The sequence below is a fragment of the Podarcis gaigeae genome, assembly GCF_964106915.1.
Source record: "Podarcis gaigeae genome assembly, chromosome: 2".
NCBI classification, from domain to species: Eukaryota; Metazoa; Chordata; class Lepidosauria; order Squamata; family Lacertidae; genus Podarcis; species Podarcis gaigeae.
The window spans coordinates 123,529,902-123,556,181 of NC_139679.1; the positions used below are offsets into that span (position 1 = coordinate 123,529,902).

The following is a 26,280-nucleotide window of genomic DNA, read 5'->3' on the forward strand; positions in this document are numbered from 1 at the left end:
TTAAAAGCTTCCCTAAACAGAGCTGCCTTCAGATGTCTTGTAAAAGTCTGATAGTTAAACCTGATCACATTAGCTAAAGAATAATTCAACCAGCTTCTTTATATAGGAAGTTATGTTTAGTTTCTTAAGCTCCTTAATATTTCTTTCTTATTAGATGCTCTCTGCTGTTGAGGTTGGGTCTCAGAAGAATAATGTAGCATTTGGGGAGAAAGATGCAACCCAAGAGACCAGCACCAGAGGCCAAGATGGAGAAGATCTCCACGGCCACCATGAACTTCCCTTTGGTGCTCAGGTAGGTTGGGACGAAAGAGACCCAAACACTGCAAAAGACCAGCATGCTGAAGGTGATAAATTTGGCCTCGTTAAAGCTGTCAGGCAACTTCCTAGCTGGGAAGGCTACCATGAAGCTGATGAGGGCCAGGAAACCCATGTAACTCAGGACAGAGTAAAACATGGTGACAGAGCCTTCATTGCATTCCACTACAACCTCCACAGCCATGGAGTAGAAATCCAAGTTTGGGAACGGGGGAGAGGTTGCCAGCCAAATGGCACAGATAACTGCTTGAATGAGGGAACAGACCAGGACAATGGTGCTTGCTAATTGTGTCTTCAAGAGTTTTCTGGCCACGTTTCCTGGCTTGGTGGCCATGAAGGCCAGAACTACCATGACGGTTTTTGCCAAAATGGAAGAAATGGCAATAGAGAAGGTGATTCCAAAAGCCATTTGCCGGAGAAGACAGGTGACTTTTTTGGGTCGACCAATGAAGAGGAAGGAGCAGAGGAAGCAGAACAGGAGGGAGACAAGGAGGATGTAAGTGAGGTTGCGGTTATTGGCTCTGACGATTGGGGTGTCCTTGTTTTTTATGAAGGTTGCCAGGATTAGAGAGGTGATTAGAGAGAGGGAAAGAGCCAGAGAAGCTAAAAGAAATCCCAAAGCCTCGTGATACGAAAGGAAGTTGATTTTCTTGGCAATACACTGGCCTTGGTCCTTGCTTGGGTATTGATCTTCTGGGCACTGGGCACAGTTAGCAGCATCTGGAATTAGCAAGCACTATTTGAGTATATCTAATATAGCTTTATTTTCATCCACACACACACATACACCAGGCTGGTGTGCATGGTAGGTGGGGATGGCAGGAGAAGAAATAAGAGGTGTAGACCCTCGTTATAAATATTCTTTTGTGTTGGTCTGTCCTATTCTCCTTCTTATTGCTCAAAATCTCTGAGATTCTGCTCTATTTTGACCTTTTATTGCAAAAGATCAGAATCTTAAAATGTTACAAAACACATTTTTTGAGACAGGGAAGCAAGCTGCAAAGAAACTTAGAACTGCAAAGTTACTTAGAACTATAGCAAATCCTACACGTTGCAATTCTGGAATACGTTTTGAAAATTCTTCTAGTTACAGCGAAATTCAGGGGGATGTGGAGGCCAGCAGGGCAGAAAGAAGTCTGCACTAGCCTACTATGGTTACCGGATTTTTTTTAAAGCTGAGTAGCAACAGGGAGTCAGTAGTGGGGATGGTGAGGCAAAAGACCCTGGGCTCAAGCACACATGCATATTGTGTAAAGGTGCGAAGTCCTTCTTTCGCAGCCTGTGAAACATAAATGCGCAGAATTTTTTTAAAAACTGGGTAACGGCTGGCTGCCTGCAACTCCCAAGCCTCCCCCAATCAGTCAAAACAAAGGGGGAAGGGGGCAGGAGATCTGTACTGCCGGACACCCCCGGTTCCCCTTCGGCAGTGGCAGCAAAAGTGGCAGTCAGCAGCCCAGAGCCAGCTTGGTAGCGCAGTTGGCTCTGGCTGGATTCAGGAGCTGCTTGCTGCCGTGGCGCCTGCCATTTTTCCTCACTGGAAGTCCCCATATGATGTGTTGTGCACAAGACACATCATATGGGGACTTCCGGCAAGGAAAAATGGCGGGTGCCACACCAGCGAGCAGCAAGCAGCTGCTGAAACCAGCCAGAGCCAACTTGCTACCAAGCTGGCTCTGGGCTGCTGAGGCTGCCACTGCCCTGTTTCCTGGGCACAGATTTGCAAATCTGGGGACATTCCAGGGATGGAATTTGTCCGGGGACAGATTTGGAAATCTGGGGACTGGACATCTGGTAACCCTACCTTAACTCTATCTGGACATTCAACTTCTGCACTGTAGAATAGGGTTCAGGGTTGGAACTACCTGTCTGGTTAGAAAAAGTCCCTTCTGGACAGCGAATGCACACATTACAGCAAACCGGCTTCCCTTCTGGAATTTTTCTCCTTTGCCCTGGAGAGCAGATCTTTGCACAGCTTGCAGAAGGTGGGGTCTAAGAAAGGCAGATATAATGAAAGGTTTTCTGCATGGATAGAATTGTTTTAAGCACGACTTGGAGGTCTTCAAAGGTGGCCCCCTCTTTGCATGCTGGAAATGATGATAAATGTAGGTAAGAGGGTCAAAGCTATTTTGAACCACTGCATGGAGCAAGACTGCGGAACCTGTGCCTTCCCCCACCCCCACCCCCACCAAAAGATTCCCAGATTACATCTCCCATCATCCCTAACCATTGGCCCTGTTGGTTGGAGCTGACGGGCATTCAAGTCCATCATGCTCTAATTCTTTCACAAGCTCTGGGACATTCACTCCACCTTGCTAGACCACACAATTGTATCTGGGTTAATGATGAAGTCTTTGCCCCGTGGGGCTCCTGGATCCATCCTCCCAACTTTCACTAAAGCTGTTGACTCGTTTCGGAAATAGATCCAGTTGAGAAGATCATAGCCAGAAGATCCCACCACACTGTTGTCCGTGAAAGATACTTCATCTCCAGCACTGTTGTTAAATCGGATGTTCCTCAAAAAGGAGAGAATCTGAGGAACAAAGGAGGGGAGAGGTTTAGATAACATAGTGACTCTACTGAGCCTTCACCTATTGGAACGGTATTTGAAGGGGAGGGGGTATTATTTTTTTCTAGTCTTTTGTTGAGTTTAAGACCATTTCCTCGAGGGAAACAATTTTGCCTCATGAAGGTAGTCTGAGACAGGCGTATCCTCTGTATTCAACTAAGTCATTCTAGCAGAAGCCACAGGAAAGATTCCTACTAGCACCACAGCACTTGCCCTCTCCTCCTCATGCACCATTGCACCCTCCCCAAATCTGTTTTAAAGGGTCACGAGAACCCCCAAAACAGTGTGCGGAGGAAGGAGAGGCAAGATCATTATTTTTGCCAAGCAGAAATGTGGTTGGGACACCCCTGTTTGTACCTTTCCCAGAATCCAGCTCCTGACTCTCCTGATCACTGGTCCCTTCCTCCTGTTCAGATATTCATTGAGGCCCTGATTTCACCTCCCTCATCCTGGCTCAGTTCCTTTTGCAGGAAGAGGAAGGGGTGGAGCTTGGGACTTTGGCAAGAGACCATGAGAAGACCCTGTTGTTGGGAAAGATGGAGGGCACAAGGAGAAGGGGACGACAGAGGACGAGATGGTTGGACAGTGCTCTCGAAGCTACGAACATGAGTCTGACCCAACTGCGGGAGGCAGTGGAAGACAGGAGTGCCTGGCGTGCTCTGGTCCATGGGGTCACGAAGAGTCGGACACGACTAAACGACTAAACAACAACAAACTTGCATGTGCTTTTGTCTGAGATGAAGACCCCTGAATCTAGCCCACCTGACCCTACTTGAAGAATAATGTTGTGTAAACCGGGCCATTGGCACAATCCAACAGGCTCTTCTTATGTTTGAACTAAACACAGACCCAAGATTTTGGAATTACATCCATTGAGATAATTAACCATGGGATGGAATTAACTTTTAGCAGCAGCCCCAAATAGCTGGAAAGTGCAAGTAATGGTTGCTTTTCATGGCTGGTGTCTACTTGCTATAACACAACCCACATGCTTGGGTGGGAGCAGAATGCAGTTAGATTTGTAGCCCGGAAAAGGAAAAGATAACAGGCATTATCTGTCAGGAGTTCAGCCTACACTTGAGTAGGACCCTGGCAGAGACCCATGCCCAACTGGCATGTTCTCTCCCTCCTGGTCTTTCGTTCATGAGCTTCAAAAGCTTTCTTCAGCCTGAACATCACAGCGACCGATGCCAACCGACACCAGCACATTTAGGGATCTGCAGAGTTTGTGCATCATGCGCGTGACAGACCTCAGCAACTCAGCATTTTGGCTAATCTACTTTATTTACATATAAACACACACAGAGCACTGCAACATGGCTCCCTCTCTCTTTAGCATCCAACAGCAAAGAGAAAAAGAACAAAGGACAATAGTCCCACTTCACGGAACACAGTAACACAAACATCCTGTCTCCGTCACTTCCCACTCTGTGTAGTCAAAACATACACCGTCATGTGATAGACAAAATCCCATGACTGCAATCATAAAACTCCACTCCTCTCTCCTCACCAGTAAACAACTATAGAATGTTGCAACATTTTTGAAAGGAAGAGAGTGAAGCTATCAAACAGGAGAAATTGAGATCTTTGGATGGTTTTAAAATACCAATCTGTCTCCATCCATATTGCGACCCCTGACAAAACACTAGAGAACGAATGGGTCAATTACTTTGGGAAAGAGAGAGACACATCGAAAGAACGATGTTACCTGCCATGGCTGGATAGCCAGAGGTTTCTTGCCCTCCCGCATCATGGCACGAGCGGGTCTCAATGAGTACATGGCATGTAAAGCGTGTGCCACGGAGTAGATGGCATTGTACATGGTATAGCTGTGGCCAGTCATTCTCGTTTCAAACACAGAGGGCGGCAGGTCCTCTAGTTTCTCCTTCCCTGTACACCTTCTCTTGCTAGAAGTTTGACCTGCTATCGGAAACCAGCAGTTAAATGCCATTTGCCACCAGTTTCGGAGAAAGACATCTCCCTTGGGCCGGGCTGGATTTAAAGCCAAGAGGAATTTATTAAACCCCTGGACATCACTTGTGTGGACTCTGAAGGACAGAGCACCGTGGAAGAATTTAAGTTCCTTCCAATGCATTTGTTCACCCAGAGCAGCAAAATCCCAGCGAGCTGTCACGATCCAAACCCTCACACGTGAGGGCCTGAAATCCTTTCTGAGAAAATCGAGTTTATGTATTAGCACGACTGCTTCCTTGTAGTCTACAGAGATAATCATGGCTTTACTCTGCCACTTAATAAGAGATTTCTTAAAAAAAGTAGTTGCTATTGGCTTCATTAACCGTTCATTTATCATTTCTACCGAGGACACACAAATATCATTCTTCGTGAGCATTGGCATCAGAGTCCGGATGAAATTTTCACCAGTGTCGTCATCGGAAGTGATAAGGCCAATCCAGTTCCATCGGAAATGTAGGAGCAGTTGGACCAACCCGAAGTACTGTGGCACTTCGTTGGGATCGATTCGGAAGAAGGAAGGAAGCATCTCTCTCTCAACAGAGCTGAATGAACCATAACCAAGCTGAAGGAAAGAGAAAGCCTTTATTCAAAATGTATTAATTTATTTAGAATTTTTGAAATATTTCTAATACACTTTTCCTCCCGAGGATTCCAGGGCTGTGCAGGAGAGATATAAAATTACTTGAAGTATCTTCATGCATTTGTTTCCCAGTTCAGGGTCCAAACTGAATTGGGCTCAGATGTGAACAGGCAACCAGAACAGTTCTCTCAAAACTGGAGTAATGTTATTACTGGGGTCCCCCCCAAATATCATTTTTTATTAAGTCTCCAGAAATGTTTCAAAGCATTTATCATCATATACTATCTTTTTTGTGGCGAAAGCTGTACTGGGATGCAATCTCAAAAATGATAGAATTATCTTGATACGAATCCAAGGCAGACCTTTTAACATCACAGTAATCCAGGTTTATGCCCCAACCACTGGTGCTGAAGAAACTGAAATCGACCAGTTCTATGAAGACTTACAACACCTTATAGAAATGACACCAAAAAAAGATGTTCTTCTCATTATAGGGGATTGGAATGCTAAAGTAGGGAGTCAAGAGATAAAAGGAACAACTGGCAAGTTTGGCCTTGGAGTTGATTATATTCTCTGCAGCCAAAGATGGAGAAGCTCTATACAGTCAGCAAAAACAAGACCTGGAGCTGACTCCAGGCTCAGATCATCAGCTTCTTATAGCAAAATTCAAGCTTAAACTGAAGAAAGTAGGAAAAACCACTGGCCGGTAAGGTACAATATAAGTCAAATCCCTTATGAATACACAGTGGAAGTGAGGAACAGGTTTAAGGATTTAGATTTGGTGGACAGAGTGCCTGAAGAACTATGGATGGAGGCTCGTAACATTATACAGGAGGCAGCAACTAAAACCATCCCAATGAAAAGGAAATGCAAGAAAGCAAAGTGGCTGTCCAACGAGGCCTTACAAATAGCGGGGGAGAGAAGGCAAGCAAAATGCGAGGGAGATGGTGAAAGATACAGGAAATTGAATGCAGATTTCCAAAGAATAGCAAGGAGAGACAAGAAGACCTTCTTAAATGAGCAATGCAAAGAAATAGAGGAAAGCAATAGAATGGGAAAAACCAGAGGTCTGTTCAAGACAATTGGAGATATGAAAGGAACATTTTGTACAAAGATTACCATAAGAAAAGACAAAAGTGGAAAGGACCTAACAGAAGCAGAAGACATCAAGAAGAGGTGGCAAGAATAAACAGAGGAACTATACCAGAAAGAAATGGATGTCTCGTACACCCTAGGTAGTGTGGTTGCTGACCTTGAGTCAGACATCCTGGAGAGTGAAGTCAAATGGGCCTTAGAAAGCACTGCTAATAACAAGGCTAGTGGAAGTGATGATATTCCAGCTGAACTATTTAAAACTTTAAACGATGATGCTGTTAAGATGCTACATTCAATATGCCAGCAAATTTGGAAAACTCAGCAGTGGCCAGCAGATTGTAGAAGATCAGTGTACATCCCAATCCCAAAGAAGGGCAGTGCCAAAGAATGCTCCAACTACCACACAATTGCACTCATTTCACACGCTAGCAAGGTTATGCTTAAAATTCTACAAGGCAGGCTTAAGCAGTATGTGGACTGAGAACTCCCAGAAGTGCAAGCTGGATTTCGAACGGGCAGAGGAACCAGAGACCAAATTCCAAACATGCACTGGATTATGGAGAAAGCTAGAGAGTTCCAGAAAGACATCTACTTCTGCCTCATTGACTATGCAAAAGCCTTTGACTGTGTCGACCACAGCAAACTATGGCAAGTTCTTAAAGAAATGGTAGTGCCTGATCACCTCATCTGTCTCCTGAGAAATCTCTATGTGGGACAAGAAGCTACAGTTAGAACTGGATATGGAACAACTGATTGGTTCAAAATTGGGAAAGGAGTACGGCAAGGCTGTATATTGCCTCCCTGCTTATTTAACTTATATGCAGAATTCATCATGCAAAAAGCTGGGCTGGATGAATCCCTAGCCGGAATTAAGATTGCTGGAAGAAATATCAATAACCTCAGATATGCAGATGACACAACCTTGATGGCAGAAAGTGAGGAGGAATTAAAGAACCTTTTAATGAGGGTGAAAGAGGAGAGCGCAAAATATGGTCTGAAGCTCAACATCAAAAAAACGAAGATCATGGCCACTGGGCCCATCCTGGCAAATAGAAGGGGAAGAAATGGAGGCAGTGAGAGATTTTACTTTCTTGGGCTCCATGATCACTGCAGATGGTGACAGCAGTCACGAAATTAAAAGACGCCTGCTTCTTGGGGGAAAGGCGGTGGCAAACCTAGACAGTATCTTAAAAAGTAGAGACATCACCTTGCCAACAAAGGTCTGTATAGTTAAAGCCATGGTTTTCCCAGTGGTGATGTATGGAAGTGAGAGCTGGACCATAAAGAAGGCTGATCGCCGAAGAATGGATGCTTTTGAATTCTGGTGCTGGAGGAGACTCTTGAGAGTCCCATGGACTGCAAGAAGATCAAACCTATCCATTCTTAAGGAAATCAGCCCTGAGTGCTCACTGGAAGGACAGATCGTGAAGCTGAGGCTCCAGTACTTTGGCCACCTCATGAGAAGAGAAGACTCCCTGGAAAAGACCCTGATGTTAGGAAAGATGGAGGGCCCAAGGAGAAGGGGACGACAGAGGACGAAATGGTTGGACAGTGTTCTCGAAGCTACAAACATGAGTCTGACCAAACTGCTGGAGGCAGTGGAAGACAGGAGTGCCTGGCGGGCTCTGGTCCAGGGGGTCATGAAGAGTCGGACACGACTAAACGACTAAACAACAACAACAACAACAACAACAACAACAACAACAATCTTTTTTAACATCCAAAGTCTCTTCTTGACTTCCCATCCCTTCCTGATATTTGCTTTTTTTACTCCTTTTTATTAGCTGTTTTATAATGCATACATTTTTATTATCTAAACCCCACTACCATTAAATCTTTCAGTAATCCACTGCTTATATTTCAGATCCTGCCTGTGATATATGGGTGATAATTTGATAGATAGTCAATCAGTGGTCTCCATTCTTCTTTAAACACTTTGTCATTATGCCCTCTTAGTTTGGTAGCTAATTTTGCCAGTTTCATGAACCATTTGCTCCTTCATTGGTAATCCACTTCTTTTGATTTCCATTATTATTGTTATTTATTTGATTTATATACTGCTGTTTATCAAAAGATTACAGGGCAGTGTACCACATTAATAACATATTTTATGGAGCATACAGAGTACAGAGCATAGTAATAGACAGCATACTATATACTATATGAATATAGATATTCATATATATCTGTATATATTTACCTTCCCGCCAAAGCTGTACCTATTTATCTACTTGCACTTTGCTGTGCTTTCGAACTGCTAGGTTGGCAAGAGCAGGGACCAAACAACGGGAGCTCACCCCATCGCGGGGATTCGAACCGCCAACCTTCTGATCAGCAAGCCCTAGGCTCAGTGGTTTAGACCACAGCGCCACCCGGGTCCCCAGACAAATTCTCTTACCTGTGGAATCTTCAAGGTGCCAAAGAGGTATGCCATCTGCATTGATGATTTGGAGCTGAGACCCCCAATGACGGAGAACAGCTTGTCCCGACTGTAGCATTGATAGTTGGGAGCCACGTCCCCCCTCGTGGAGAGCAGAGACAGGCTGGACTCATAAGTCGTCTTTGCATCGCTGTTATCACCATAGATACGGAAGCCCAGTGTTGTGTTGGGTAGGAGCACGGGGTCCCTGTTGACCTCACTGACAGAGAATGCCAAGGCCATGATGTGCTGGTAGTTCTTCAGCACTTGTCTGTAAGAAGAGTTGTTTCAGAGAAGGCAAGGAAATCCCGAAAGAGGACATGTCCCACTTACCTTCATCCGTTCTTTCCAGGCGGAGGGAAACATGGTTAAAATTAAATTTAAATTAAATTTAAAGATCCGTGTCCACGCTCTGGATCTTTCCCCATGGAAACCCACTCTTTAAGGAGCAACTGGAGCAAATGGTCCACCTGTAGAAAACCCAAATTGACATTTGCCCCAATTCAACTTTAAAGAGTGAGGTTTCTTTTGGTGGGGAAACTTGGGGCAAAAATCCCCCCAAATGTTTGCACATAGAGCATTAAGTGCAGACTTCTGGCTGGAACGAGAGGAGTGGAAGGTAAGTGTGGATAATTGGCCTCAATCCAATTAACAACATTTTCACTCATTTACTGCCGGAATTTAGGCAATTAATCTACCCATGTCACTTGCATAAGATTGCATAGTACATTTCTAATGAAATACTTTTTTTTTTTAAAGGCATTTTATTATTTCATTAGATGCCACATGGCAAAATGCCGTGACTGATGCAGCCACAAGCGAGGTTTCCAAAACTCCATCAAGTCATATTTTGTGGGATCACTTTCAATTTTTTGCAGCAGCCTGGCAACTTTGATAGGATACTTGTGTGTATGAGTTTCCAACATGCATTTGAGAGTGCATGCAGAGGGGTGCCAATGCCTCAGGTCAGTCCATTCTCCCTCTCCCTGTAAGCTGCAGCTTTTGAGGGCAAAGGCATGTACACCAGGTGTAGACCATGCACGCAGAACAGCACAGTTTGTCAGGCTTTCCACTGCCTGACTTCTGTGTAAGAGTGCAATTGAGCTGCACCGGGGAGGTGTTGGAGGAGACATTTGGAAACCAGTTGGAGCTGGTGTGCATTTAGCAATTAGTACTTCCAAGTCTAGGGGTGTTCCTAAACCACTGAGCCTAGGGCTTTCCGATCAGAAGGTCGGCAGTTTGAATCCCTGTGATGGGGTGAGCTCCCGTTGTTCGGTCCCAGCTCCTGCCCACCTAGCAGTTCAAAAGCACAGCAAAGTGCAAGTAGATAAATAGGTACCGCTCCTGTGGGAAGGTAAATGGCATTTGCATGTGCTGCTCTGGTTCGCCAGAAGTGGCTTAGTCATGCTGGCCCCATGACCCAGAAGCTGTATGCCGGGTCCCTCGGCCAGTAAAGCGAGATGAACGCTGCAACCCCAGAGTCAGGGGTACCTTTACTTTTACCTTTATTGCTTTATTACAGCAAAGGTTCATTTTGTTCAAGTAGATTTTCCCTTAATTTTGGTATTTGAAGCAGACTGCTTTAATTATCTGCCCTGCTCCAGGTTCAGTTTAATGTTTGCCAATTTGTTTTACTGTACTTCTGAATGCTCTTGGCAACCTTGAGCACCACTTTGATCAGTGGAAAGGAGAAGATAGAATTGTTTTTCCATATGTTTACATAGAACAAATAATAATAATAAATATTTTCTGTTGGCGAGCTTAGCAGCCTCCCCCTCATGATTCATGGGGATGCTTTGGGGTTACTTTCACCACCATAAACGGAAGCACCTGCCCATATGGACAATTATTTGGAGATGCCATGGTTTGCTTTTCAGTAACCAAACAATTAAACCCCTGTGTTGCAAACAATTATCAGTAATATCCAAGGCAACAAGATGACCAGGTACAACAATGCAAAATCAATATAAACTCTTTATATAATCTATACGGAACTCTAGTCTACAATGATACTAGAGCAACCCAAATCCCTCCCCGGTTTCCATGTACGTACTTAGAAATGTAGATGTCCCGTTCTCGGGGAGACAAATTAAACATCTGGTTTGTGTGTATGGCAATGCTGAAGCATAAATGTCCCCCCACAATGAGATCTCCTGGCCTGTAATAGTCTTCCTGGAGTTCAAAAGGCCTGGTCAAGAGACACTTGGTCCTCAGGGACATCTTGGTGGCAGCCTGAGGAAGGAGCAAAAAAACTAAAACCCAAATCATGGACGGCAGAAAGAGACCCTTGCCCAACTTGAACTTTGTACAGAATTAAGGGGTCACCAAATCCATAAGTCTCAGCCACGGATTCAGAACATTGGGGGAAATGACCAGACGTCGGAGTGTCTGTCCGGTATCTCACTCCCCCGCCTTGCAAGAGTTCAGGGCGTATTTATCACAATAATGTTTTGCTCTGGATTTCTTTGTTGCTGAGTTTCTGGGTGGAAATCCACTGGGATTCAGCAAGAATGACTGTTATTTTGTTAATTCCAGGAGAGAAAAACAATCTCAACTTCCGGAGAATCTCTTTGGAGCTTGATGGAAAGAAACACATGTTTTGTATTGCTCACTGGGATGCATGGGCTCAGGGATTTGGCCATAATATATTGGGTGTTTTTCAATAATAATACTAATAATTCCTCAGGAATACTGGACTATATTTGCATATATATATATATTTGCATATATATATATATATTTGCATATATATATATTCATATATATATATATATGAATACATTATTTTATGTAATATATAGTATGTAGTATTATGTTATATATATATATATATATATATATTTGCTTTCGTAGATTTTCACGGGTACAGGAATGCAGGTTTTGGTGTCCTCGGGTGTCTTCCCGTGTAAAAGTTGGGGTGTCTAGGCGACGTTTCGACGAGGTCTCACTCGTCATCTTCAGGCTGGTGCTTTCGGCTTCTTGTTACTGGAACAGAGCGGGATCTCAATGTTTGAGTTCCTATAAATACTGTAGAGGGGGTGTGGTGTCTAGCCTCCAATGTTCTGGGCAGAGAGGAAGTTCCCAGGCTAGTGTGCCTTTTCTTCTTTTGTTCCTTAATTACTTGAGAGATACCTTGAGTGATTTCTTGAGTGATATCCTGAGTACCACTTAGGTGGGTCATTAGGTGTGGATTAGTTGCTAAAGTCTTTGTGTCTTGACCTCTTGAACTTTGTGAAGAGTTTTCCTGAGAAGATGGCTGTATTGCACTTAGTTGTGCTTTGGCTTGGCTTCGTGTATAGGGGCGAGCTGTGGTTTTGTGGCTTGTGTCAGCCAGATCTGTGTAGGGATTGCAGGGGGGTGCAGCATCCGGAGGTGCCACCATGGATTGGCTACTGGATGGTGTCAGTAATTCATCTGTGGAGAGGGTCTGGGTTTGGGTCTGGTGTGGTTGATTGGTGTTGGCGTTCTGTGTGCCTCTGGATCTGGTGTCAGTTTTTGTGGGGAGGGCTAATTTCCAGATGTCTGGCAAGCGGGATGTGTCGTCACGCTTGTTCATGTTGTGAGGGTGTTTCTCTATCTCGATGGCTTCCATGATTATTCTCTTGTGGTGATGTTCCGTGTTAAAGAGCAATTTGGAATCTGCAAAATTAATTTCGTGTCCTGTTTCTTTCATGTGTTGGAAAAGAGAGGAAGTTTTTTCTTCTTTTTTGACGGCATTCTTGTGTTCTGCGATACGTGCATTTATTCGTCTGTTTGTTTGTCCAATGTACGTGGCTGGGCAGACTTTGCAGGGTATTTCATAGATCCCTTGGTTTTCCAACTGGATTTTATCCTTGGGGTTTCTGAGGATATTGGCTATTTTTTGGTTGGTGCAAAAGGCTGTTTTGATATTGTGTTTATGGAGGATTTTGCTAATTTTATCTGTAGTGCCCTTGATATAAGGAAGGAGGGCCATGCCATTGTTTTCTTCTGTGTCTTGGTTTTTGGGGGGTGTTTCCTTTTGGATTAGCTTCGTAATCCTGTTTTGCTGGTATCCATTGGCAATTAACACATTTGAGAGATTCTGTAACTCAGTTGTCAAGTGGTCTTTGTCAGCCAGGCGTTTGGTTCTGGAGATGAGAGTCTTGGCTACGGAGTTTATTTGTGCAGGGTGGTGGTGTGATTGTGCATGTAAGTAGCGGTTGGTGATGGCTCCCTAGGACACACTATCTACCAGAAAAAAACACACACCAACCGCTACTTACATGTCCCCCTGGACGTCAATTTCACCTTTGAAATCCTAGCAATGTCTGGGAAAATCTGGACATTAGGTGTTTCAGTTATACACCAATGTGTGTGTTGCCTTGGAATGTTACCCCACATACATGGGGGGCTGCCTGTAGTATAAAAAACAAACAAATCTACATAAAAATAAAAATGAAACAAGGAAAAGAAAAGAAAAGAAAAAAGTAAGATAGAAGAAAATACAACGCCCTCTCTCAAAGGAGTCACACAGGGTTTTTCACACAGGCCAGCCATGTGCCTCACTAAACCAGAGTAGAGGACGTAAAGAAAAGAAAAGAAAAGAAAACATAAGCAAAAGCAAAGCAGAGAAAAAGAAATAAGAAGAAACTGGAAGAGAACAAGAATTTCAAAAGAAAAAAAAAGGAAGAGAGAAAGAAACAAAGTGGACTTCCGATTCTCCGTCCATTGATTATATCTTTAAAAGTTATTCAGAATATTTGAAGTGCTCACTCCAGGATGGTACCCATGTTCACTAGGCAATATTTCCCCAATCTTCAGACAACTCAAGTTCATTCATTTCCCCTTCCACACAAAAAGTTAAAGGGGGCTCTCCAATTGTTATCATTGCTAAATGTCAATATTAGTCTCCGGTATGATGGAAAAGGGGATGACAGAGGATGAAATGGTTGGACAGTGTTGTCGAAGCTACCAGCATGAGTTTGATCGAACTGCGGGAGGCAGTGGAAGACAGAAGTGCCTGGCATGCTCTGGTCCATGGGGTCACGAAGAGTCGGACACGACTAAACGACTAAACAACAACAACAACGATGATGATGATGATGATTTTATTAGGAGTTTAAATTGTTTAAATTGGGATCATGCAACTTACGGTCCTCAAATTTTCAACAATCAATAACTTGAATGCTTAACAGGCTGACTTATTCAATATCTCAATGGAAGGAAGGAGAAAATCCACATGCACATTAAACACATTTAATCTGTAAAATGAACACAGTTCAAGTAATGCAAACTTTTCAAGGATCTGCAAAACATTCATAAAAGCTCTCCAATACAAGCTTGCCCAACCAGGCTCCCTCAAGATATTACTCAACTTCAACTCCCATCATTCCTGACCATAGGCTGCTGGGAGACCAGAGAATGTTGGAAGGGAGACAAAATACCAACTAAAATGGAGAGGCAGACAAAACTATTTGATAATGTAGAATTGGCAAAGATGCCAAAAAAGCCGCCCAGAGTGGCTGGGGTATAAATAACAAATTTATTATTATTATTATTATTATTATTATTATTATTATTATTACAGGGGGAAATCAATATTATTATTATTACAGGAAAAAATCAGAAACCAGAGAAACCAAAAGTTTAACAAATAATGGGATATATACAGATTATCTTTAAAAGAATATTGTTCCCATATTAAATCTTTGACATGCTTTGATTAACTTCTGCAATGTTATATGCTACAAAGATTATAGCTAATTTATGATAAGTTAAAGGTCATACAATATGCAGTCAACAAGGAAACCAAGGACCCATACTGAGGGTGATGGAAGTCTCAACGTCTGGAAGAACTTTATTTTATATGTAACATTATTATTATTTTTGCATATGATGTGATTTGTTTTTTCTTTGGTTATTTTTTGTGGTGAATGGATTCAATATTTAAAATCAATAAAGATTAAATTGCAGAGAATGTTGATTCAGGTGGTTGTTTCATGTTTACATTTGATCTGCCTACTTCAAGCAGAATTAAGTGAAATAATTACTCATATTAGTCTTGGAGGTGATGTGCTCCCCAAAGAATGGGGCACAAACTTGAAGGAAGGGCTGGTATTGGAACCCATCTCATGACCAGGCCTAATGAAAATACTACTAGGAGATTTTGAACTATTCTGGGGCAATTGGTGGCAGTGAATTAATGACAGAAAGATAGGTATGTGTATTTGTGTGTGGAAACAAGTGAGGCTAAGGGAAGCAGGATCCCTGACAGGGACCCTGCTGGATCTGTTCATCACGTAATACCTGTTGGGATGTATACACTGCAGTCTGAGGAAGGTGCTGGAGACAAAAACACGCCTACTAGAGCCTTCTGAAAAATAATAAACCCAGTTATTAGTAAGTAAGCTGCGGTTCCAGTCCAGATACTGGTGAGACATTCTAGCATTAAGATTCAAATGCCATGCTTATTTTTTGTGGTCAGGTGCTCCTTCATATTCAGATCAGGCCTCAGTATAATAATATAGCACTTGGGAATGAAGATGCAGCCCAGAAGCCCAGCACTGGAGGCCAACATAGAGAAGACCTGCACAGCTACCATGTATTTCCCCTTAGTGCTCAGGTAGGTGGGCACAAAGGACACCCAAACACTGCAGAAGACCAGCATGCTGAAGGTGATCAGCTTGGCTTCATTGAAGGCCCCAGGCAGTTTCCTGGCTAGGAAAGCCACCGTGAAGCAGAGGGCAGCCAGGAAGCCCATGTAGCCAAGGGCAACATAGAACATGGCCACAGACCCTTCATTGCATTGCAGGATAATCTCTCTAGGCTGGGAGAGCATGTCAGATTCTGGAAATGGGGGAGAGATGCCCAACCAGATGGTACAAATGAGAACTTGGACACTGGAGCAGGAAATGACAGTGGAGTTCGCCAGACCCTTCCCCAGCCATCTCCTCACCCTGTTCCCTGGCTTTGTGGCCAGGAAGGCCAGAACCACTGTGATGGTTTTTGCTAAGACTGAAGAGACAGCAACTGAGAAGATGGTGCTGAATGCTATTTGTCGGAAAAGGCAAGTTGCTTTCCTTGGCCAGCCAATGAAGAGGAAAGAGGACAAAAAGGAGAGCAAGAGGGAAATGAGGAGGATGTAGGAGAGGTCCCGGTTGTTGGCTTTGACTACGGGAGTTTCCTTGTATTTAATGAAAATTCCAAACACAATGCCTGTGGTTAAGGATAAGAAGAGGGCAAAGGAAGTTAGGAGAATTCCCAAACATTCTTCATAGGACAGGAAGGTTATTGCTTTGGGGACACATTGATTCTGCTCCTTGTTTGGATGCTGATCTTCTGGACATCTGGTGCATTCATCAGCATCTGCATAGAGGAAAATGAGAAAAGAGACTTCAGTATCCTGATATCAGTCACCTACAATGGTCTGAGTGCTGTTACAATTGAGGGGGAATGCTGGGCATGTGGGAGAGAGCATGAAACAACACTGTTTTATTGGCAAGGAAAGAAGCAAATGTTCACTGGTAGAGAAGTCCCAATCCTTGACCTTATCACCAAGAAAGGATCTTGTGGAGCATGACTAAAGAAACTTTCTCTGTGAGATGTTTAAAAGCTGCTTCTGTTAAGAGTAGACCAGGGATGGGAACCTCTAGCTGCTGGGTCAAACTTGGCCCAGTTGGTCTCCACCTTTGGTGATGTCGTTTTTGTCAATTGTCTGGTGGGTAAGGGTGGGGTTTCAAAGGAATACTGTGGAGCTTAAACAAGGCAGGCTGTAATCTGCCAATCAGCTGACGGGTGATATCCTGTCCTACCTTCCCGAGTGGAGATTGTCCCTTCTAAACAGGGAGCACAATCATAGCAGCATGGAGGCCTCCCTTCTTGAATCTTCCTGGCATTTCCAGGGTGACAGCTCTGTGTGCATCTTGCATGAGGCATGGTCTAGACATGAAGAGAAAGTGTTAGGAGCATTTGTACCTGTGGAAGCAGATCAAAGTGTTTTGGAAGGATCCTGTAAAAAGGCATCTTTGCTTCCAATGGCCCCAACTGACCCCAGGCCCTATTTTGGAGAGATTACTTTTCTTTTCTTCAGAGCAACATGGCAGACAAACTTTTTGGTTTTTCTGATTCTTTCCCTCAGCACTGCCCTGTCACTTTTCTATGCATACAAGCAACCAAGGTAAACAAGATTAATTTCATTTCACTTTTAATTTGTATACCGCCTTTCTATATGCCAGCTGAAAACAACAGGAAAGATCACACACATAATAACAGTATGATCCGTCAGCGGAAGAAGATTGGAATAAATTTAAAGACTATCTACAGAAATACTGCAAAATTAATGAATGTTAGAATGATGTCGGATAGAAATTAAGTGGTTTCCAGCTGTAATGCTTTAAGACAAGATGGGGGGGGGGAAAGGGTTTAGAAATAGGCTAAAATTTATTAATAAGGATTTGCTGAACTAATAATTCGAATTGGAATACAAAAAAAAGAGGTATTAGGAGGTCTGGGAAATAAGATAATGAAAAATAAGCCATGGAAATTTTATGTGTTTTTAATTATTTTTATTTTTGTATTTTTGTTATTTTTTTTCTTTGTCTTTTTACTTTTTGATCTTTATCAAAACTACCGGAGGGTAAGACCCACTGGCCTCACTGCAGGGCTGTTGTGTTGCTGTTGGGCAACGAAGCGAATGCGGGAGGGTCTCTTAAACACTCCCCTCCCCACTTCATTTGAGAGAGCACCAAGTTGGGGCAAGCTCTTCTACTCTGCTTTGGAAAGTCTCCTGTTCCCTGTGACATTGTATACAGTCTTACTCAAGATTGTACTCCATTAAGCACAGTGGTACTTAGTTCCAGGGAAGTGTTCGTAAGCATACACTCAAAGCCTCATCTATATTATGCTTTATTGTTATTATTATTTACTGAATTTGTATACTACCTTATACCTGCGGGTTTCAGGGCAGTGCAGAGGATAAAATAACAGTATAAAAACACAAAAATACATAATCATAATCAAAATAAAAACATAAACAACCCAATAACCTCCCCACCACCACCACCAATTGAACATGCTATTAGTGTCAGGAGCTCGTCCTACGCTTGAGTAGGACCCTGGCAAAGACACATGCCTGACTGGCATGTTCCCTCTGTCCTGGTCAATCGTTCGGGAGCTTCAAAAGATTTCTTCAGCCAGAACATCACAGCGACCGATGCCAACAGACATCGGCATACTTAGGGATCCGCAGAGTCTTTGCAGCTTGCGTAACAGACCTCGGCAACTCAGCATTTTGGCTAATCTACTTTATTTACATATAAACACACACAGAGCACTGCAACATGGCTCCCTCTCTCTCTAGCACCAGACAGCAAAGAGGAAAAGAACAACCACTTCACGGAACACAGTAACACAAACATCCTGTCTCCGTCACTTCCCACTCTGTGGAGTCAAAACATACACCGTCATGTCATATACAAAAGTCCCATGACTGCAATCATGGAGAAGGAATTCTAACAATTAGCACATAGTAAAATGACAAAAAATTATGCCACCTTCTCAAACAGCTTGGGCCATACAACTGCTTCCTTGTTAATGGTGATCTTTTGATTTGAAGCTGTCTGTCTCTCTATTTTCCCAATTTTCACTCTACCACGAGAGTTGTTAGGAAAGAGCACCCAATTCACGATATCGAAGTCAACGGCCAGTGCCCCATTTTCATCCAAGTACTGTCCATCAGGTGAAGTATTAGAATAGAGTTGCACTTCTTTCAAGAATGGATGAAGCTACGACGACAGAGGAAACTGTGATCTGGACTCACAGAGACTGTGATTTTTAGGTCCCCTCATCCTGCTTCAATATTTAGGGGAGACCAAAATCATCATTATTATATATATCAGGAAAGGTTAAGTAAGAGTTTTGGAATATAGGTAAAGATTAATCAAGATTTATTAAAGGAATCTGTATAAAGAGGCCTATCCGGTGGCGCTGGTCACCCTACAAGTCAGAGATTATAAGGAACGTTAGAGGGGGAAAGCACTGATTGGAGATTTCTTCCATTTCTCTCAGTTTTGGAGTTGTGCAGTTGAAACTGCAAGCTTGCAAGGGGATAGATACAGATATATAGATATAGATGATATAGATATAGATATACTACAATAGTAGTGTTTGCATCCATAAAGTAATTCATTCATGTTTTTTGGAGTTAGGTCTATTCCTGGTCTTCTAATTAAAGCCTGAAAAATAATAATATGCCCCTATATTCTTATTATATGCATATTCGACACGTTTTGCCCTTTCAAAACTGCACTGATTTGGGGACTGTTTCTGTTGTGCTGCTCCTGTGACTCTGGTATTCCCTTGCCCTAGATGGCAGAAACTCTGATGGATTTCTGCCAGTACGTGAAAACAATGCTATTGGATTATTTTAACACTCATTCATATTTTCTGCTCCTATCAGGGGTACCAGTGGTACCTTGATTCTCAAACGTAATCCATTCTGGAAGCCCGTTTGACTCTTGAAACGGTTCAGAAACCAAGGCGTGGCTACTGATTGGCTGCAGGAGCTTCCTGCATTCAGGTGGAAGCTGCGTCAGAAGTTTAGCTTCCGAAAAACGTTCACCAACCGGAACACTTACTTCTGGGTTTGCAGCATTCCCGAGCCAATTTGTTCGGCAACTAAGCCGTTCGGGAGCCAAGGTACCACTGTATTCCTGAAAATCTCTCTCAGATCCTGCTGATGTGATGAAGAGTGGATTATACATAGAAGCACACACACACACACACACACATACATACATACATACATCCCTGCTATGCTTGACTCTGAATGCATGATACTGGGGAAAGCGGCATAGCTCAGTTGCTAGAGCATCTGCCTTGTATGTGAAAGGTCCCAGGTTCAACCACCAATTTGATTTTCAGGTACCGCTGGGAAAGATAACCATCCAGAAAAAGTGGAGGACCACTGCCCATCAATCAATAAGAGACAATACTGTACTAAGCAAGAGAGAGAGGCACATTCTGACTTAGAGTAAGTCATTCAACTTGTTTTTATTATTGGTTGTTAGCCGCCCTGAGCCCAGCCTTGGCTGGGGAGGGCGGGGTATAAATAAAATTTATTATTTATTATTTATTATTAAGGCAGCCTCCTATGTTTCTGCTGCTAGTCATTGTAGACAGGACTGAATTAGATGGATCATTGGTCTGACTTGCTATAATGCAACTTCTTAGGCGATTCTAGGGCTGGGAAAATGAACTGCACATTGCAAAAGGGAATGGACATACCTGCCATGGTTGTAGCCTTAGAAGTTCCAACCTGTCTCCTCCACCCACCACTGGAATCTGCTTTGATGTGGACAAATACGCTTTGTTTAAGGCCTGAGCCACAACATGGACACTATAGTAATTGATGTAGCTGTCTTGGGACTGGATTCTTTCAATCTCCTCCTGTGGCAACACCCCTGGATTCTCGTTCTCCCTGCATCTTTTCCAATCCCTCACGGACAATACATGCTTTGAATATGAACAATCGAATCCTTTCCCCCAAGCAGTAGAATACACTGGCTCATAGTAGTCATATTTTGTCCTTTTTTTGGTCTTCATGACAAAGGACAAAGAACCATGGGCATACCGGAAGGCTTCAGTCTCATATAAGAATATTGTGTTTGGAATAGCTGTGGTTATCCAGACTTTCCCCCCAGTTTGTATCCTTTCAAGGAAGGATTCTACCTCTATGATTATATAAAGCCCATCTTGAAAGTCTGCATAGTAAACAAAGACATTGACTTGTCTCCACATGGCAGGTGCTTCATCGGGTATCCACAGCCAAGTTTGGAGTTGTACCTTTTTTGAGAAGGCAACACAAATTTCGTTGCTGGTCATCAGAGGTGCCAAGGTGCTCAAGAACATTTCTCCATTATCATTGTCTGGAGCAAAGAGTCCAATCCATGTCCACCTGAAAAGCTGGAGGAGTTGGACTATCCCCATGTACTGAGTTTCTTCGTTTGGGGCCATTTGGTAAACAAAAGGAAATTGGGCTTTATCGGGAAGAACAAAGCCATAACTCAGCTGTTAAGGAAAGGAAAAGAGACTGAGCTTTTGTTCTTCAGGAGAACCTTTGGGTACTCCTATGTGAAAGATGATGATCAATTTAATTAGCATTAACTTCAAGGATTATAGAAATAATAGAATAGTATAACTTTTTTATTTAAACATTTTCTATACTGCTTAACTGCAATAGCCTCTGAACATTTTACAAAGATGCAATACAAAAATTAATACTAACACTACTAATAATAGTCTGTCCCCATCAATGGTGTAGCCACAATGGAGCCTCTGGACTAGGTCCAAATAAATTGCATTGCAATAATCAAGACTTGAGGATTCCAATGCAATGATCAGCATGTCCAGATTATACATTAGTGTCACAATGAACGGTAGATTATTATCTGCTGCAGCCTTCATCCGCCTTCACAGCCGTTGTAACATACCACTTGTTATCTTGAAATTGAAATACTTTATTGTCACTTGTACAACTTGTATACAGTAAGATTACACGAGCATCCCCCACTCAGCTCTCTTAGTCTTAATAGCCCTCGTTTGCTGATGCACACCCACCAAACCCAAAAGACAGTTGCCCTGTTGTTATCTTTTCATTCAGCAGCCTAACAGCCCAGGGATAGAAGCTTTTCTTTAGCCTGTTGGTGCGACTAATCATGCTTCTATTTCTTCTGCCTGAGGGCATGGGATCAAGAAAGTGCCGGCCAGGGTGTGAATCATCCCTGAGAATTTTCCTCACTCTCCTGAGGCAACCTTCTTCCGCTATTTCATCCACCTGCTCTGCCATTAAGGACTTCTTGGATCATTCTTTGTCTAGCTCCTCCCCATGGTCCTTACCACCTTAGGTGACCTTAGTGGGAGTATGAGACTCCTGATGGCTTCGCTCACAAGGGTCATGGAAATGTCAAAGCCCACTCACCATGACAAGGTGATGATCCAGCAAGTGAGCCAACTCTTCATACAAGTGATCCATCAGGGTGACCAGGGCCTATTCAGTCCCAGCACTACACCTGAACCCAGACTGAAACGGATCCTTGAAAGTAATATCCTCCAGAAACCCACAAGCATGATTTGAGCACAAGAGCATTCTCTCCTCATGTGGTTTCCAGAAACTGGTATTAAGAAGAATCACTGCCTCTAAGTGTGGAGGCAGAGCACAGCCATCAGGGCCTTTCCGCCATGAATTTATTTGATCCTTTTCTTAAAGCCATCCAAGTTGGTGGCCACCACTACCTCCTATGGGAGCAAGGTCCATCATTTAACTATGCTTTCACTTCATGAAAAGCAGTGTTTGTACAATGATGTGATGTACAAAGCAACGTGAGCAGTAAAATCTGTTACATTATCCTAAGAATAACATGTTGATGGGTGTGTCTGACTTGAACCTACTTCTTACCTGTGGGATTTTGTAGATGCCCAGCATGTTTGCAATGTGCATGGAGATGTCGGATTTCCCCCCTTCAAGAATAGCCAGCAGATTTTTCCATCTTCCACAGCTATAGTTTGGAATGTTGATTTCTCCACCCGCAAGGAGGTCGGTCAAGCCATCAGAAGTTGTTCTTCCATCAAAAAAGGTATCATAGATGCTGTAGCCAAGGGTGATGTTGGTTAAGAGCTGGGGGTTATGATTTATCTCCTGAACGGCAAGTGGGAAGGAAAGAATGTACCAATCTCTCCCATTCACCCAACTGCAAAAAAGTGTGTCACATTGTCACCCTCAATTCAGTGAAAATGAAAGTCACATTGCTCTGGGACAGTTCAAATGGCACAGTATGGGACTCCTAATCTCAAGGTTGCCAGAACCTTAATCAGCCCTTTTCCATAGACCTCCTTGGCTGCTCCACCAGAACCAGTGGTTGATAGCTGTCAATTTATCAAAGGACCACTCCAGGCATTATATATCTCACAAAAATTAGTCACCAGATGATTTACATGTCGGTAGTGGGGCTCTGGGAAGAGCATATCCTCACAATATCCAAGGAGTTTTAGGGATGCTGGGCTATGCTGAGCACCTGAGGAAAAAGTCCATGAAGTCAAATTGAACCCCCAGGCTCCTTTGCACCTGCCTAAGCATAGACATATGCAGTTGCGTAGATTACATTGTGCCTGGGGGGAAAGGAGTCATGCAATTCTCTCCAACTGTCATTGTACCCAGTTATAAAGGAGGAGCCTGACTTTCATAGTGGAAGGAGAGTTGCCTTATCATTTGCTTTTTTGCATGAGCGAAGCAGCCTCTCCTCTATCTCCAGCAAGAGCAGTGAGTCAATCCTGGGACACTAATTCTGTGAATAAACTTCCAGGAGATTATTTTAGATTGGAAGTGGGAAAACTCTCCACTTTTCATGCCAAGGACCATGGACTGAGCATTCAACCTTCCCCAAGGGTCCATGATATACACTGAGAAAATTAATTTCACTTTACTCACTATGGAAAAACCACAATTCAAACATGCCCCACAGTATTTGCTACATCATCACCACCATCATCATTATTTTAAAAAGTTAAGTTTAGGGTACTGTCAATGAATTTGTTACTTAAATAACATCGTAAAACATACTGAAACACTGCTTTTCCCCAAATGAAAAGACTTATAGAAATCTAAGAAGCAACCTGTTTAGAGTCCAATAAAGTCGAATCCTAGCTTCCAAAAGTTTCATATCAGAGGTCAGAAAGCAAGGAGAGCACTTGTTGCTTTTGTTTAAAATTATACTCCTACCCAGATTTTCCAAATATTTGAACTCCTCAGTGATCATGGTGCTCAGAATTAAAGGGAAACAAGCCAACAAAAATGGGATAGTGATCTGTCAGGGGTACCAGAAATGACCCTGATATAAGAGGAGAATTGGAGAGTAGGTAGGAAGCAGAAATACACCAATACAGCATTACTTACGACTCAAGCCTGCTTAAGGGGGTGCTGGAAAAGGAGAAGGGATATTGACCTCCAATTAATCCTGAAGATATGACTCCAGCAATGAGGTGGTCTCCTGGCCGGTAATAATTCACAGCAAGATTTTTATCCTGGATGAGATTCAGCTGGCATTTTGCCTTCTGCTGCATGCCAGAGGTTGCAAGAGGCAGCAACAGGAGCAGCATTATCATCATTCTTGGTTTCTCTGCTACACTTCCCTCCCGACTGGTCCTCCCAAATCCATAGCCAGTAGATCGGAAGAAACCCCAAACACCTGAATGACAGAGGTTCCAGTGACATGAGAAATGTGGTGTGTGTGTGTCCAGCTCTAGCTCAGAGGTAGAGCATCTATTTTGCACTAAGAAGGTGTTAGTTTCAATCCCTGCTAACTTCTCTAGGTGGGGTAGGAATAGAACCATAGAACCAAAGAACTGCAGAGTTGGAAGGGACCCCAAGGGTCATCTAGTCCAACCCCCTGCGATGCAGGAATCTCAACTGAAAGCATCCATGACAGATGACCATCCAAACGCTGCTTAAAAACCTCCAGGAAAAGAGACTCCACAACCTAGAACACAGATTCCTATTTTCTGATTAAGCTTCACAGAGACCTATCTTTCTCCTTCACCTGCTCCATATCTTGGCCCCAAAGACTCTGTAGCACGAGATATTTTATGCATGAAACTTTTCAGGCACAGTGGAGTAAATCACCTCCTGCTGCCCTTGATTGTGATGTTTACATAATTGTTACCAAAGGCAATATTTGAAGGGTGGACTCTGGGGATTGTGGTTCTGATAATTGTAATTGTAAAAGGAAGAACAATCACATCCAGAACTTTATGGGAGCAGGAGAAAAATAAGGTTTACTCAAGATTCTGTATTTACTCAAATATAATGCACACATTTTTTGGACAAATTGCATCGTGAAATTAAGGTGCACGTTAGATTTGATGGCGCATCTACATTTGCCAGCAAATGCTTTTTTGGTTTCAAGGTTTTGAAAATTGAGGTGCATGAGATTTGATGACATATTAGATTCACGTAAATATGGTACTGACATGGTTCATGGAGGGAGAAAGTTGATCAGGCCAAAGGCTCACAAAGTCCAGCATTCTGTTTCCTTTTTTTTTTAAATCTTTATTAATTTTCACATAAACAAATATACATGAATTACATAATGTACATAACAAAAAAAACCAATAGAAATGAATAGAAACGATGAAATAAGAAAGGATAAAGAAACAGACATAAACAAATACGATATATTACACTTACATGGCAGATTAAAATATATAACCTCCAATAATTCTCATCATACTACTTATCTTATCTCTATTCTTTGCACAGATTCATATTATTTTGGTGTTGTTGTTTTGTTGTGTATAATATAATATTTTATGTATTTCTTGCTTACCAGTATCACTCTATTTCTGCAAGTATCTTATTGTTCGTACAGTAGGATTTTAGATATTCTTTGAATGTTTTCCATTCCCTATATACCTTCTGGTTTGACACTCCTCTAATTTTTCCGGTCAGTTTTGCTAGTTGCAGGTATTCTATCATAAGAGTTCTGTCCCATTAAACTTTAATTAGTTTAATGTAAATGCCCAGTGCGCTTCCATCGTCACAAGTCCCACTACAGCAGAGTATTTCGCACAGCAGTTGAAGAAGGGCAGGAGAGGCAGTATCTTTTCAAAGAGGAGTCTTGGAGCATGCGGTTTGTAACTCAAAGATAAGGTTTATTTACAAAACAAAAACAACCCTGGCGAAGAACCACACATCTCAGCAAACACGCCCAAAAAGGGGAGAAAGAGGAAGAACAAACACACAGGAGACTATTTATACAAACTCATGTTCCTGGAAGCCTAATGACCTCCAGCTGCTCAGTGATTAGAGCGTTTCTGCTACCCTTTAACCCTTTGATAGCAACACCCCCTCTCGCTCGTAACACTGAGCTGTACCAACCTTAATTCAAATTTAAACCTGAACAGAAACATTTATGAGATTGCGGACTCAAAGCTTTCGTAAAACCGTCTGCGAGATTTTCTTGGCTTGGACAATACTTTAGTTCAATTAAACCTTGTTTTACACTTTGGCATACATTTTGATAACGGATATCCAAGTGTTTTGTGTGGGCCTTGAATTGACCTGATTTAGCTAGTTTAATACAAGGTTGATTGTCTTCCCACACTCTGATAGGTAGGGAACATTCTCCAAACAATTCTTGTACCAGTTGCTTATAAAATTCCAGTTCTCTACATACATCTGATAATGCATTGAACTCAGATTCAGTTGAACTTAAAGCTATAAGTGACTGCTTTCTTGATCTCCAACCAATTAGTGCATTTCCAAATTTTATCGCCATTCCTGACACTGATTTTCTATCTGGTCCAGCATCTGCCCAACTG

At 42.7% G+C, this 26,280-nt stretch overlaps 2 protein-coding genes across 2 annotated transcripts in view; one reads left to right on the top strand and one right to left on the bottom strand.

Moving 5' to 3' along the window:
• On the bottom strand, positions 1-24,069 carry LOC310839547 (vomeronasal type-2 receptor 26-like; the record flags this gene model as incomplete). Its single annotated transcript, XM_083728184.1, has 10 exons — positions 1-1,035; positions 2,178-2,304; positions 2,624-2,845; positions 4,590-5,417; positions 8,929-9,220; positions 11,003-11,181; positions 18,486-18,692; positions 20,194-20,976; positions 22,364-22,655; positions 23,858-24,069. 10 exons carry the CDS (start codon positions 24,067-24,069, stop codon positions 134-136), a joined length of 4,044 nt encoding a protein of 1,347 aa, XP_083584310.1. The 3' UTR covers positions 1-133.
• LOC310837413 (vomeronasal type-2 receptor 26-like) overlaps positions 1-26,280 on the top strand; it is a 145,707-nt gene that overhangs the window by 27,831 nt on the left and 91,596 nt on the right. The gene's annotated exons all lie outside the window — the stretch shown is intronic.